The 12,563-nt window shown below is 42.8% G+C and overlaps 1 protein-coding gene across 1 annotated transcript in view; it reads right to left on the reverse strand.

Annotated features, from left to right (window-relative positions):
• Positions 1–12,563, reverse strand: part of CRIP2 (cysteine rich protein 2) — a 268,644-nt gene that overhangs the window by 57,469 nt on the left and 198,612 nt on the right. The window contains exon 4 of the mRNA XM_033951871.1: positions 7,178–7,330. Within this exon, the coding sequence (XP_033807762.1) occupies positions 7,178–7,330 (153 nt within the window). The remainder of the gene's footprint in view (positions 1–7,177; positions 7,331–12,563) is intronic.

The raw sequence follows: 12,563 nt of genomic DNA on the forward strand, positions 1-12,563 counted from the left end.
CGGGATCTTCTACCACCTCCAATCCAATCCAAGCCCTCATGTTCTGAATTTAAGTTGGCAATAAAAACTCTTGTTTAGAAAGGCTTATGGCTGAGCATAAACCCCAGGGATGGAACAGAAAGGTCTTCTTTCACCCACCCACCCAGCCCCCTTCTTGTATTACTACATTTTAAGAACATAGGAATAGCCTTCCTGGGTCAGACCAATGGTCCATCAAGCCCAGTAGCCCGTTCTCACAGTGGCCAATCCAGGTCACTATTACCTGGCCAAAACCCAAGGTGTAGCAACATTCCATGCTACCAATGCAGGGCAAGCAGTGGCTTTTCCTCCATGTCTTTCTCAATAACAGACAATGGACTTTTCCTCCAGAAACTTGTTCAAACCTTTCTTAAAACCAGCTACGCTATCCACTTGTCTCTCTCTTGCTTTCCTATCAACCGTATGGTATTCCTTTCCAATTTCTTTTGTTTTAAATGCAACCTACTGTTTTGATTTAAGGCACACTTAAAGGTGGCACTGGACATTACACTGTAAAACACTTGAATTGTCACTTCATTAACTTATATCATGCATCCAACCACTTTTTTAAAACTTAATTTAAACACACGTGGGGAATCTAAAAGAACTACGCTGGATCAAGTTTCAAGTTTCAAGTTTTATTTAAATTTGATGGTTCGCTTAATATTTCTAAGCGAATTACATAAAATGTACAATTGGGGTAAAACATTTAAAATATTAATAAAATTTCTACAATAAATAAAACAGAGCAATTACAAACTGACAATACTGACAGATTATACAAAACAGGAGTGAATAGGAGAGAACGAAAGGGAAAAGTTACAAAATTTTTGTTTCCTAGTGCGGAGAAAAAGAAGGTTGAAGGGGGGAGGGTAAAAACATTAGGGATTGGGTATGAGAGACTGAAATTAATATTTACGTGGAAGAATAAAAATTTTAGAGGTTGAATGCAGCTTTAAAGAGGAATGTTTTTAAATTAATTTTAAATAAGTTGAGATCTTTAGTTTTTCTAATGTACAAAGGAAGGGTATTCCAAACAAGTGGTGCCTTGACTGAGAAGATGTCGTGGCGTCTGGTTCCTATTGTTTTTAATGAGGGGACCATTAATAGATCTTGTGTATTAGATCGGAGGAGACGATTTGAGGTTTGTGGAATTAGAAGGCGGTCAATGAACTGTATGATGTATGAATTACAAAGTATGCAACCCTTAGGGCTGAATGAGACCAGCGATTGGCTGACACTGGCAGAATAAACGCATTTGGGAAGGGAGTTTGCTTTTATGGATCTTGTTAGCTCACTATACTATATTTTAATTTTGTTTGGCTCCACTTTTTTTAAAGTTCAAGATGCGCTGCATTTTATTGGGTATCCTATGGGTGACGTCATCAGGGAGGAAACACCGCGGCCATCTTTTGGCTATTGGCTGGGTGTTTCAATATTGAAAGAGTGGAAGGAATGTAGTTGGTAAGTTCCCTGCTTGGGGATTGATTGGGTTTTAAAGATATTTTTGGTTCCCCTAGACTAGAGTGAGGACTCTTTATTGTTTGCTTTGTTACAGTTAAGGCACTTTCTCCGTCCTGAGGTATAGTGTAACAGCGACATTGAACAAGCTAAGTTTCTTAAACCTTTATAGGGGAAATGTATTTCAACATGAATTGCAAGCGAATTAGAAGAAATACAAGATATATTGATGAATTATGACCCATGAAGAGAAATTTTAGCCTATTTAAATAATTTATTTATTAGATTGCTAGTATAAATGAAAAAAATGAATAGTAAAAAAGCACAATAAAAAAATATAAAAGTATAAAAGACAAAAAAAAGATTATGAAAATATTGGTTTAGTTAGTAAATACACGATTGGGTGAGCCAGTGAAGACTGCTGCCACACTGCGCTGTATCAGACAGGGGGCGTTCTGAGATTCCCCACGTGTGTTTAAATTAAGTTTTAAAAAGAGGTTGGATGCATGATATAAGTTAATGAAGTGACAATTCAATTGATTTAAGGGAGGCAGTATGGGCTGGATTCTATAAAATGGGCACTCAAAACGGGCACCTGAAAAGGTAGGTGCTTGGCGCCAATGCCTGTGCCCTAACTTGGATGCCAGACTTGTGCCTGCTGAAACCTATTGTAAATGCTGGGCAAATCCCTTAATCCTCCGTTGTCCACCACTTTGAATGTGTAACAAAAAGGTGGTATACAAGTCCTATTCCTTTTTCCCCTTTCCCTTACCACTCATTTTCAGCGGCATTTAACCGGTTCCGTTGAAAATGCCCGGTTAGCACTCAATTCAATACAGGCTTGGGGGGTGGAGCAGTCAGCCCTTGACTGATTAGGTGCCAATATTCAGCCTTAACCAGCTAAGATAACTGCATGAAATAGGACCACATAAAAGTCAGTCACTTGACCAGCTATGGTTTCACCACTCTGTAAACCCAGAAATTCAATGCTGCAGCCTGAACATAGCCTGGCATTGAATTTCTGGGCATAACTTTGGCAGAGGACTGCCAGCTGAATATGGACTCCTACACTTATTTTTTAAGGAGCATTAAGAAACTGTAATGCATATTAACAAATATGCATCCCTTTTGAGAAACTTGTCTGCCTTCTTTTAGCTTTTCTTAAATCTCTATTAAGTTAAAACATCTGTTAATGGCCCACGTTCAAAACTCCAAAGTCATGCTGAGTTTTGAAAGACACATGGGCCACTTCCAAGCTTTTACTTTTCTGTCCAAGTAAATGTCAGAAGCGTCAGCGCAGCATTAGAAACACCTCTCTTTGTCTTCCTTTGGCAAAAACAAATCCGATCACACACTTTGGGAAGACAAAAAAAAGTATAGTGACTTCCAAGGTTTACTAGGCACATTTAGCAAAGGCTATTCTACTAGCATGGCAGGTAAAAGTGTTTAATATCCGTCATAGTCGGAGGATGGAGAGAGGAAGAATGTAAAGAGTCTTACAGATTTCTCGAGGAAAAACATGGCGACTGCATACGACAGTGGTGGTGGAAGACACATAATGCCTGAATAAAGCAAGGCATGAGCTAAAGGAATTCTACCCTTAACACTAGTTAAGGAGGAATAAAAATCAAATTAAAAAAGGCCTGTAGCGCTATAACAGATAAGAAGAAAGCACAGACTAGGCAGGGGCTCCTTTTACTAAGCCGCGTTAGGGCTTTAACACGCAGAATAGCGCGCGCTAGGTTTCCGCATGCGCTAGACCTTAACAGCAGCATTGAGCTGGCGTTAGTTCTAGAAGCGTAGCGCGCGGTAATTTCCTGCATGCGCTAAAAATGCTCCTTAGTAAAAGGAGACCTAGATGTGTCCTGATGCCTTCATCTGTTCTCATATTCTCTTTGCGAGAATCCTAAATTGAGGTGACTGTTTAGTTGATTTCATAGGCTATTAAGTTTGGCTGAAAATGGGTACAGTGGTGCCTCACACAACGAACTTAATTGGTTCCAGGAGCAAGTTTGTTATGCGAAAAGTTCGTTATGTGAAATGCGTTTTCCCATAACAATACATGTTAAAAAAAATAATTCGTTATGTAGCATAAAATATGCTAAGATGACATAAAAAAAGATACATTTTTTGTTATTATTTTTATTTAGATACATCTAAAACATAATTGTTTTTTAAAACAACACACATTTTTTAAATTTAAAGACAGACTAAGTAGAGTCTAATTTTACATGTGAGAAGAGGGCAGAGTCTCAGCGGCAAAAACTGGGACTTAACTGTTCATTTTTTAAATGCCTGCATGGTTGAAAATGTTGTCCATTTTCCTTGGGCAGATCATTCTGTCTATAATACTAGTTTATACTTATTACAAAATGGTCTTAATGGTATAAGCTTTTTTTTTCCTGTTTCTTTCAATATGATAAACAGAATGCCAATGGTGAGAGAGAACAAAGCTGTTATTTTTTCTAGCATCGGGGAAGCGGCAAGAGTTAAGCTCCACCCCCCCCCCACCGCATCAGCAGTAGGCGCCGGGCCCCTGCGAGCCGACGGTCCGCCACTGCACAGGGAGCCAGGCGGAGAGAGGGCAGTTAAGCGCAGTGCCTGCGCGGAAGGATGCAGCTCGGGCGACTTCGTTGTGTGAAACGAAGTTCGTTGTAGGAAGCAAGACATGAAGTTCGTTGTGCGCAGCGTTCGCTGTGCGAGGCGTTCGTTATGCGAGGCACCACTGTATCTATATTTCAGACATTAAACCTTTTTTTTTTTTGAAAACCAACCTCACTGTAGTGCTCTTTGAATATATACTTATCGGTAGTGATATTCAGAATTAAAAAATATATATATATCCCAATGAATGACTTCAGTAGTTTGACAGTTTTCTACCCATTCAATCTCCCATTTTTCAGGAAATGAAAAAATATATTTAGGGGTCCTTTTATTAAGGTGCACTAAACAATTTAGCATGTGCTAAAGCTAAGGCGCCCATAGAATATAATGGATGCCTTAACATTTTAGCGTGCGCTAAATCGGTTAGCATGCCTTAATAAAAGGACCCCTTAATTAGTAATACATCAATTTAATTTTCAGTAAATGAAGCAATTACTGTTTTAATAAATATAATTTTTTTTTTAAAAACAAACCTAAAGCACCTACAAAATGAATAATCTAGAAACAGAAGTAGCCTTGGAAGGGTGACGGGACAAAAGCGCGCGAGACTTCGGCGCACCGACATTACAGCGCAGACAATTTGGCGCAAGACCCCAGCGTGCCGCCTAAAAGTTGCTTTTAAAGAGCTCTGACGGGGGTGTGGAGGGGTACTTCGTACTCTTCGTGCTGCCGTTGGGGGGGTGTGGGGGGGTGCAACCCCCCACATTATAGAGAAAACTTAACTTTTTCCTAAAAAAATCGGGAAAAAAGTTACGTTTACTTTATAATGGAGAGTTCCAACCCCCCCCCCATGGCAGCACGAAGAGTATGAAGTAAACTGAGGGGTTCCCCACACACCCCGCGTCAGAGCTCTTTAAAAGTAACTTTTTAGGCGGCGCGCTGGGGGTCTTGCGCCGATTTGTCTGCACTGCAATGTCGGCGCGCCGAAGTCCCGCACGCTAATGACTATGAAGCCTTGGAAGACATTCAAGGGCCAATCTGGTGGCTTAAGAGATCGTGCACAGCGCTGCTATGTGGAAGGTCCCCCCGTTCAATCAGGTCTTCTATGCCCTGGGTTGTCTGGGGCTGCAGATGCCAAGCAGGGAGGGAGCTGTGATTACTGGTTTAGGATTACATTTAGGGTTCCTTTTACTAAGGTGTGCTAGCGTTTTTAGCGTGCGCTACAATGCCGTGCATGCTAACCCCGCACTACACGGAAAATACTAACGCCAGCCTCTATGGAGGCGTTGGCGTTCTAGCGCACGCGGGCAATGTAGCGCGCGCTAAAACTGCTAGCGCACCTCGGTAAAAGGAGCCCTTGAGTAGCTGGATTCAGGACCCAGAATTACAGGTTATGGACAAGGATCATTACTGGCAATTTAGGTGGAATATAAAAAGAGGAGCAGAAGAAACAGCAAAACTAAAACCAAATATGACAACACATTGCTGTTTCCTGAAGAACTGCAAGAACATGGGCAACTGAAGAAAAATGAAAGGAGATGAAGAGTTGCTTCACAGAGAAAGAGAGACATCGAACAACAGTCTAAGAAACAAAAAGAGGGCCCAAGGTACTCTTTAGCATCTGAATTTTTAAAAAATTTCTTTTTCATATTGCTAGATGAATTATGTTTGATTTTGTGTTTGAATTAGATTTGAATATTATACTTTGTACTAGTCTTTAAGCCCGTTACATTAACGGGTGCTAGAATATATGTCTGTCTGTTTTTCTTTCTTTCTGTCTCTCTCTCTTTCCTTGGCTCCCTTTTTCTGTCTGTCTTTCTGTCCCTCTCCCTGCCCCTGTGTCTTTCTTCCTTTCTGTCTGTCTCCCTCCCTCCTGCTGTCTGTCTGTCATTCTTTTCCTCCATTTCCCTGTGCAGTAGTATTTCCACCCCACTTCCCTGCAACAGCATTTCCCTCCCCCCCCCAACTTCCCTGTGCAGCAGCAGCGGTATTTGTCTTCCCTCCAGGTCCCTGTGCAGCAGTTTGCAGCATTTCCCCCCACCCCTTCCCTTACCGCGATCTTGCCTGCTCCGTTCGGCCCCTCCCCTGCGTTCTGGCCTGCTGCGATCTGGCTGCTCCGTTCGGCTCCTCGCGGCTGGAGTCCCTTCTTTGTCGGCCCCCCCTTCCCTTCCCTTCCCGGTCTTGAGCTTCGGTCTGGTCTGGCCTGCTCGCCTTGCCATATTTTTTTTTGTTGTTGAAAGACGCGGCGGTGGCTCCTCTCATGATCCCCACCTGCGTCAGAAGTCCGACGCAGGCGGGGATCGTGAGAGGAGCCTACCGCTGCGTCTTCAGCTAAATAAATGCAATACGGCAGGGAGCAGGCCCAGACCGAAAAAACAGAACCGTAAGCCGCGCATGCGCACTTCTTATGGTTCGCTACAGCTCACGGAAAACCGGTGCACGCATAGGAAGTGCGCATGCGCGGCTTACCATTTTATTATTATAGATATTTTAGTCTTACCATTACCTGCTTTGAACTGCAGTGGATTTAAGCAGGCTGAAAATATTTGAATTAAATTACAAAAACACTATAACAGGAATTCTCTTTGTAAACTCTGCCCCACCTTCACTTTATGAACGAGTGTGGCTGATTAATGCATGTGTGGCTTCAACACAACCCCCCCTCCCACCCCCCTTTTACTAAACTGTGGTAGCGGTTATTAGCGCAGGGAGCCGTGCTTAATGCTCCGCACTCATATAGACTTTCTATGAACATCGGGAGCAGTGCGGAGCACTCCCTGCGCTAATAACCCTATCTCAGTTAGTAAAAGGGGGGATGGTTATATGTACATGAAAAACATATGTCACGATGCTAGAAGAACACTAACACACATACCTTTAGAAAAATGAAAACCAGGAAGGTTTATTAACATAAACTGGAGGCAAGGCAATTTGCAATTTGCAAATGGCCCCTCCCCCCACCTCCCCCCATCCTGACACCCTTCCATGTATTCTTTACAGCGTATTTCCACTTTTCTGGCAATTCTGTAGTACAGAACCCGACAAAGTTGCTGAGCTTAGATGTTGGTTTATTTAGAGATTAGCTCTCTCTCACCTTTGCTGGGTCCCTTGGGAGGGTTATTGACCTTCCTCTCTTCTGGTTTAGGGGTAGAATAAGTAGGAGAAATGGGGGAAGTCGGGGAAGTCGGATTATCTTCACTCTGAGGCTTTTCATAAATGTATGATCCTGCTCCTCCAATATTAACTCCTAAAAGGCATAACAAGGCATAAGGCATAAAATATTTTCCAAAAGTTATCAGATGCATTATTACATAAAGACAGTAAAATGTGGCAAGTTATTCTGTCAAGTTGCTTCTCTAATTAACATAGGTAAGAATGACAGCCAGAGAAGGGACAACTAGAAGATGGGGGAGGGGGTCATTCTTTAACTCTGCATTTAGAGGGCATCTGGTCAGAAAGGAAAGTAGACACCTTTACAAATACTAGTGTAACTGGGTATATACAAGCATATGCACTTTGGCATGAGCACTTACATCGGTCAAAAACTTGGCATAAAGTGCATGTCTAGTTATGGAAGATACATGCATAACTTACAATATTCTATAGGTTATGGAAATAACAGTGCACCCCACCCAGACCCCACCAACCTGCACTATGACAGAGGTGCACATAGCTATATAATAGCATGTAAGCATATATCCAGGAATTGCGTATGTGCATACACAAGCCAGTGTTCTAATCATTTATGCCAGGGGTGCTTAATATCAGACCTCTAGGGTCACAACTCAAGTCAAGTTTTCAGGATTTGCTTGGTGAATATACATGAGATCCATTTGCCTACAATGGAAGATGCACATGTAAATAGAAACAAAACCTTGCTTATCCCCAGCCTCAAGTGAAACCATAGACTTGGTGCCCTCACCCTCCACAGCCACAAGCGAGAGAGAGGCAGCACCTGTGTGAGGGAGTGTATCCTGCGAGAAAAACAAATTGAAGGTCTGGGATCAGGTACCACCTGAGATCATGGGGGTATCTAGTGGTGACTGCTGGCTAACTCTATCAGTCACTGATGCTGGTGGTACCTGTTTAGCTTATTCTCCGTCATGCGTTACTTGCAAATCATTTATGGCGAGATCGTGTTAGCAAATTATTTGCAGCTCTATGGAAGTCAATGCTATGCATAATGGAATGGAACACACTAGAACACCAAACTGAGCACCGTCCAAGATCTGTCTATAAGGTGACCTGTCAATTGAGCGCAGGACAAAAACGCTCCGACAAAGATGTGCCGACAATTGCGCGCAGGACATATGCACGCCTCCGGTCCCGCCGCTTTAAACCTGTAACATTAGCGCTGTGAGGGTGGGTATGAGGGGGACCCCCACACACACATTATTACATGTACAAGTCCTCGCACTCCATTGGGGGTGGGGGATCCCCCACTACACTGAAAAACTCCCGAGCACTGAAAACTGCATGGAAAATGGAAGTTTTCAGTGTTCCCCCCCCAAAGAGAGTGCGAGGACTTCTACTTGTACTGGGGGGCTTCCCCCCATACCCCCCTCCTAGTGCTAACCGTAAGGCTTTAAAGTGGCAGGACCAGTGGCGTGCATATGTGCTGTGCATATGTCCTGTGTGCAATTGTAGGTGCATCTTTGTCGGCACGCCAATGGCCGGCGTGCTTTTGTTGCGAAACTGTCTATAAAATGCATAGAAATGTCTCACTAGCTATAATGAAATAATCATGCTTTTATTTAGGGCTCTGTAGGAATGTTAGCCTTAGGTTTATATTTCAATAGATATAGTGGCACAGGAAAAAGTTCAAAGAAGAGTGACCAAGATGATAAAGGGGATGGAACTCCTCTTGTATGAGGAAAGACTAGAGAGGTTAGGGCTCTTCAGCTTGGAAAAGAGACAGCAGAGGGGAGATATGATTGAAGACTACAAAATCCTGAGTGGTGTAGAACGGGTACAGGTGGATTAATTTTTTTACTGCATCAAGATTTACAAAGTCTAGGGGACACTCAATGAAATTACAAAGTAATTACTTTTAAACCAATAGGAGGAAATATTTTTTTCACTCAGAGAATAGTTAAGCTCTGGAATGTGTTGCCAAAGGATGTGATAAAAGCAGTTAATGTAGCTGGTTTTAAAAAAGTTTTGGACAAGTTCCTGGAGGAAAAGTCCATAGTCTATTGTTGAGACAGACATGGGACGGTAGCATGGAATGCTGCTACTATTTGGGTTTTTGCCAGGTACATGTGACTTGGGTTGGCCTCCGCAAAGACGGGATACTGGGCTAGATGAACCATTGGTCTGACCCAGTAAGGCTATTCCTATGTTCTTATTGATTTGCTAGACAGAAGTCCAAAAATTTCAGCTTTTTGAAGTCTCTGAATGCATCCATTACTTTGTCATGGGGCTAAACATGCAGCAAACTTTAGAAAAATAAAAGCTTTAAGAATATCTTAACAGAGAATGTCTCAAGGTTTCCTGCCAATGTTATACGAGTCTTTCCTGAATTTCAAGCTGCCTTTCAGAATGTCCAGGTTTTGTTGAAATAGCAGGAAGTTCCTGACTCTAAAACAATTCTCTTTGTAAATGCCTTCGATACGCTGACACCATGTAAATGAAAACACAATCTGCCTCATTACGAGTGTTGTGCCTTGACATTTCCATTATTTTCCAATTATTGCACAATTATTTGTCATAAATTAAGTGCTACGGTTCAGAATCGCAGAGAAGGTGTGATTACTATATTCATATCAACAAAAAGGGAAAAAAAACCCTTAATGGTTAATTTGATTAGCTGGCCTTGAAACTGGGGTTGTGCAGTCAGTCAGAAGCAATTCTGGGTGGAGTCAGAGTTGGTAAAAATGTGCTGACTGACTCCAGCTTCAAACTAGAAAAACTTACAATATTACAATATATGGTAAATTAATCATTTTATATTAATATATCTTTTGTTTTAGATCTAAAATGCTGGTAAATAAAAGTTATATCCTAAAACTGTTAGCAATGTTGCCCTAGTGGGTACTGCTTTGCCAGTTAGTATTAAGAGGTTGTTCTCTGCTCTGAGAATAAGATCAGATTAGATTTGAGAGCATCTGACTAAGGTGATTCTTTTGAGGACAAATTCTTTAAAGATTTTATTTATTCATTCATTTTTCTATACCGTTCTCCCAGGGGAGCTCAGAACGGTTTACATGAATTTATTCAGGTACTTAAGCATTTTTTCCCTGTCTGTCCCCAGGGTGCTGAGGCTGTAACCACTGTGCCACTCTAGAAATCAAAATGTAGTAAAAGTGAGCCAAGTATAGGATAATTAAGCCATTGTGACATCACTGATGAGGTAGGCTCTTAGGCATTGGTGGAATGAGGCATTATGATGTCACAATACCAGCTCTGGTTATCAGAAGCTGAAGTTTTTCACACTATTCAATTTTCTATACTGTTCTCCCAAGAGCTCAGAACTGTTTACATGAATTTATTCAGGTACTCAAGCATTTTTCCCTGTCTGTTCCGGTGGGCTCACAATCTATCTAATGTACCTGGGGCAATAGGGGATTAAGTGACTTGCCCACAACCTCAGGGTGCAGAGGCTGTAACTTTAACCACCGCGCTACACTTTAATTTAACAGCATTTTGTTTTGTTTCGGCTCTTTGTTCAAACTTCAAATATATTTCTTTTGTGATCTGTAAACTGCTAAGAATGTGTAACCACAAAAAAGCGGCATACAAGTCCCATTCCCTTCCCTTCTATTTATCCTAATTTTGCATATAAAGCAATATCCTAGGTTTCCATACTCAAATTTCTCTTTTAAAGGTAGGCTTTACAGGTCCGGGAGGTGGGAGGTTTCAGAGTCAGCTAGGACAGGAGGTGGGAGGAATCACTCCTGCCCTGGCTCACTGCTGAACCACCAGGGATTACGGTAGGCCTGGAAGGGGAGGGAGGCATGCAACAGGTGGGGTGGGGGGGGGGGGGCAAAGGGCGCGGAGCCGAATCCTATTCTCCCAATAGAAACTGCTGGAACCTAGCCTGTATTTTCCCCCTAGACACAGCATTTTGTTATTCGTGATTTTACAGTCTTTCCCGGGAACCGTACTACCACGAATAATGAGAACGGACTGTAGCTGTCATGGGGGCCAAAAGATATCTGCCTTGATTAGGAAGAGTAAAATAAAAATATAGCGGGGAAATCTCATATCTATGTAGCTTAAAACATGGTTTTAAGAACAACTTTTTAGAGATAATGCTACATTTCAATTTCACCTAAGTGCATCCCATCACAACAAATTTAAATGCAGCAAAGCACAATGGAGGTGGGAGCAATTCTGTAAGAAGCTGCCTATAGTCAGGTGACAAGAATATACATAAACAAGAACAATTATGTCTAGGGTGTACCGATCAACTGAAGATAAGTAGAAAGTTTCTTTCTTCTATCACCTTGCATAGACAGCCCTGCTTAAGGTTTTATACTTTGGGAGTGCAATGGAGGTTTTTTTTTGCCAGTGAGGTTATCACCCAACCATCTTGGACCACCACTGTGGTAGTGGGAGGGCTTCAGTCTGAGGCTTTTCCTCCACTTTTTTGAAACACATCCTATTTAAACCAAAGCGGCACTGTTCACGTTGTATTTGACATTTCTTGCGTCTTTGTATCGGAACAATAGGGTCGCCAGATTTTACATTCATAAAATCCGGAGCCCCTAGACCCGCCCCCCAGGGACCGCCCATCCCCGCCCTGTTATGCCCCTAATCCCATCTTAGCCCCACCCCCGCTGCTTGCTCTGGTCGGGCAGGAGGGCATCTGCGCATGCGCGGATGCCCTCTTGCCCGACACAATTTCAGAGGAAGCTTTTCAAAACCCAGACAAAGTGCCGGGTTTTGAAAAGCCATCCGGACCTCCGGACATGTCCTCGAAAAGGAGGACAATGTCCGTGGAAATCCGGACACCTGGTAAACCTAGTGTCCCCTCTAAGCGGGCGGGTGGTGTGAGCAAAATTTTTTCCCCGTGCGCTAAAAATATCGGGCGCCAGCGCCAACTCGCCCGATTCTCCTCTCGCCGCGGCCTGCCATCTCCGTACGCCGTGCGCTGTGACGTGACATTGTGCGCTGCGAGGCAATATTTTGTGCGCCAGCGCACGCCAGCGCAGCTTAGAGGGAACACTGCAGTGGTAACCCTAATTATGTCAGTTAACACACCTAAAAGAACAGATTCTGGAAAAGCGCTATTTTGTTAGTCCGCTCATATATCTTCAATAGCTAATACTTTGCAGATGGGTTTTCACATGGGCGGAGTCTAGGCGGGACACACATTTATACACAGAGGAAGGGAAAGAGAATGGGACTTGATATACTACCTTTTCTGTGGTTACAATTAAAGCGGTTTGGGGCCGTGGAGGGTTAAGTGGCTTCCCCAGAGTCACAAGGAGTTATAGTGGCCATAAATCCCAGTTCTCCTGGTTCTCAGCCCATTG

This window comes from Geotrypetes seraphini, chromosome 7 (assembly GCF_902459505.1).
Source record: "Geotrypetes seraphini chromosome 7, aGeoSer1.1, whole genome shotgun sequence".
Lineage (NCBI taxonomy): Eukaryota > Metazoa > Chordata > Amphibia > Gymnophiona > Dermophiidae > Geotrypetes > Geotrypetes seraphini.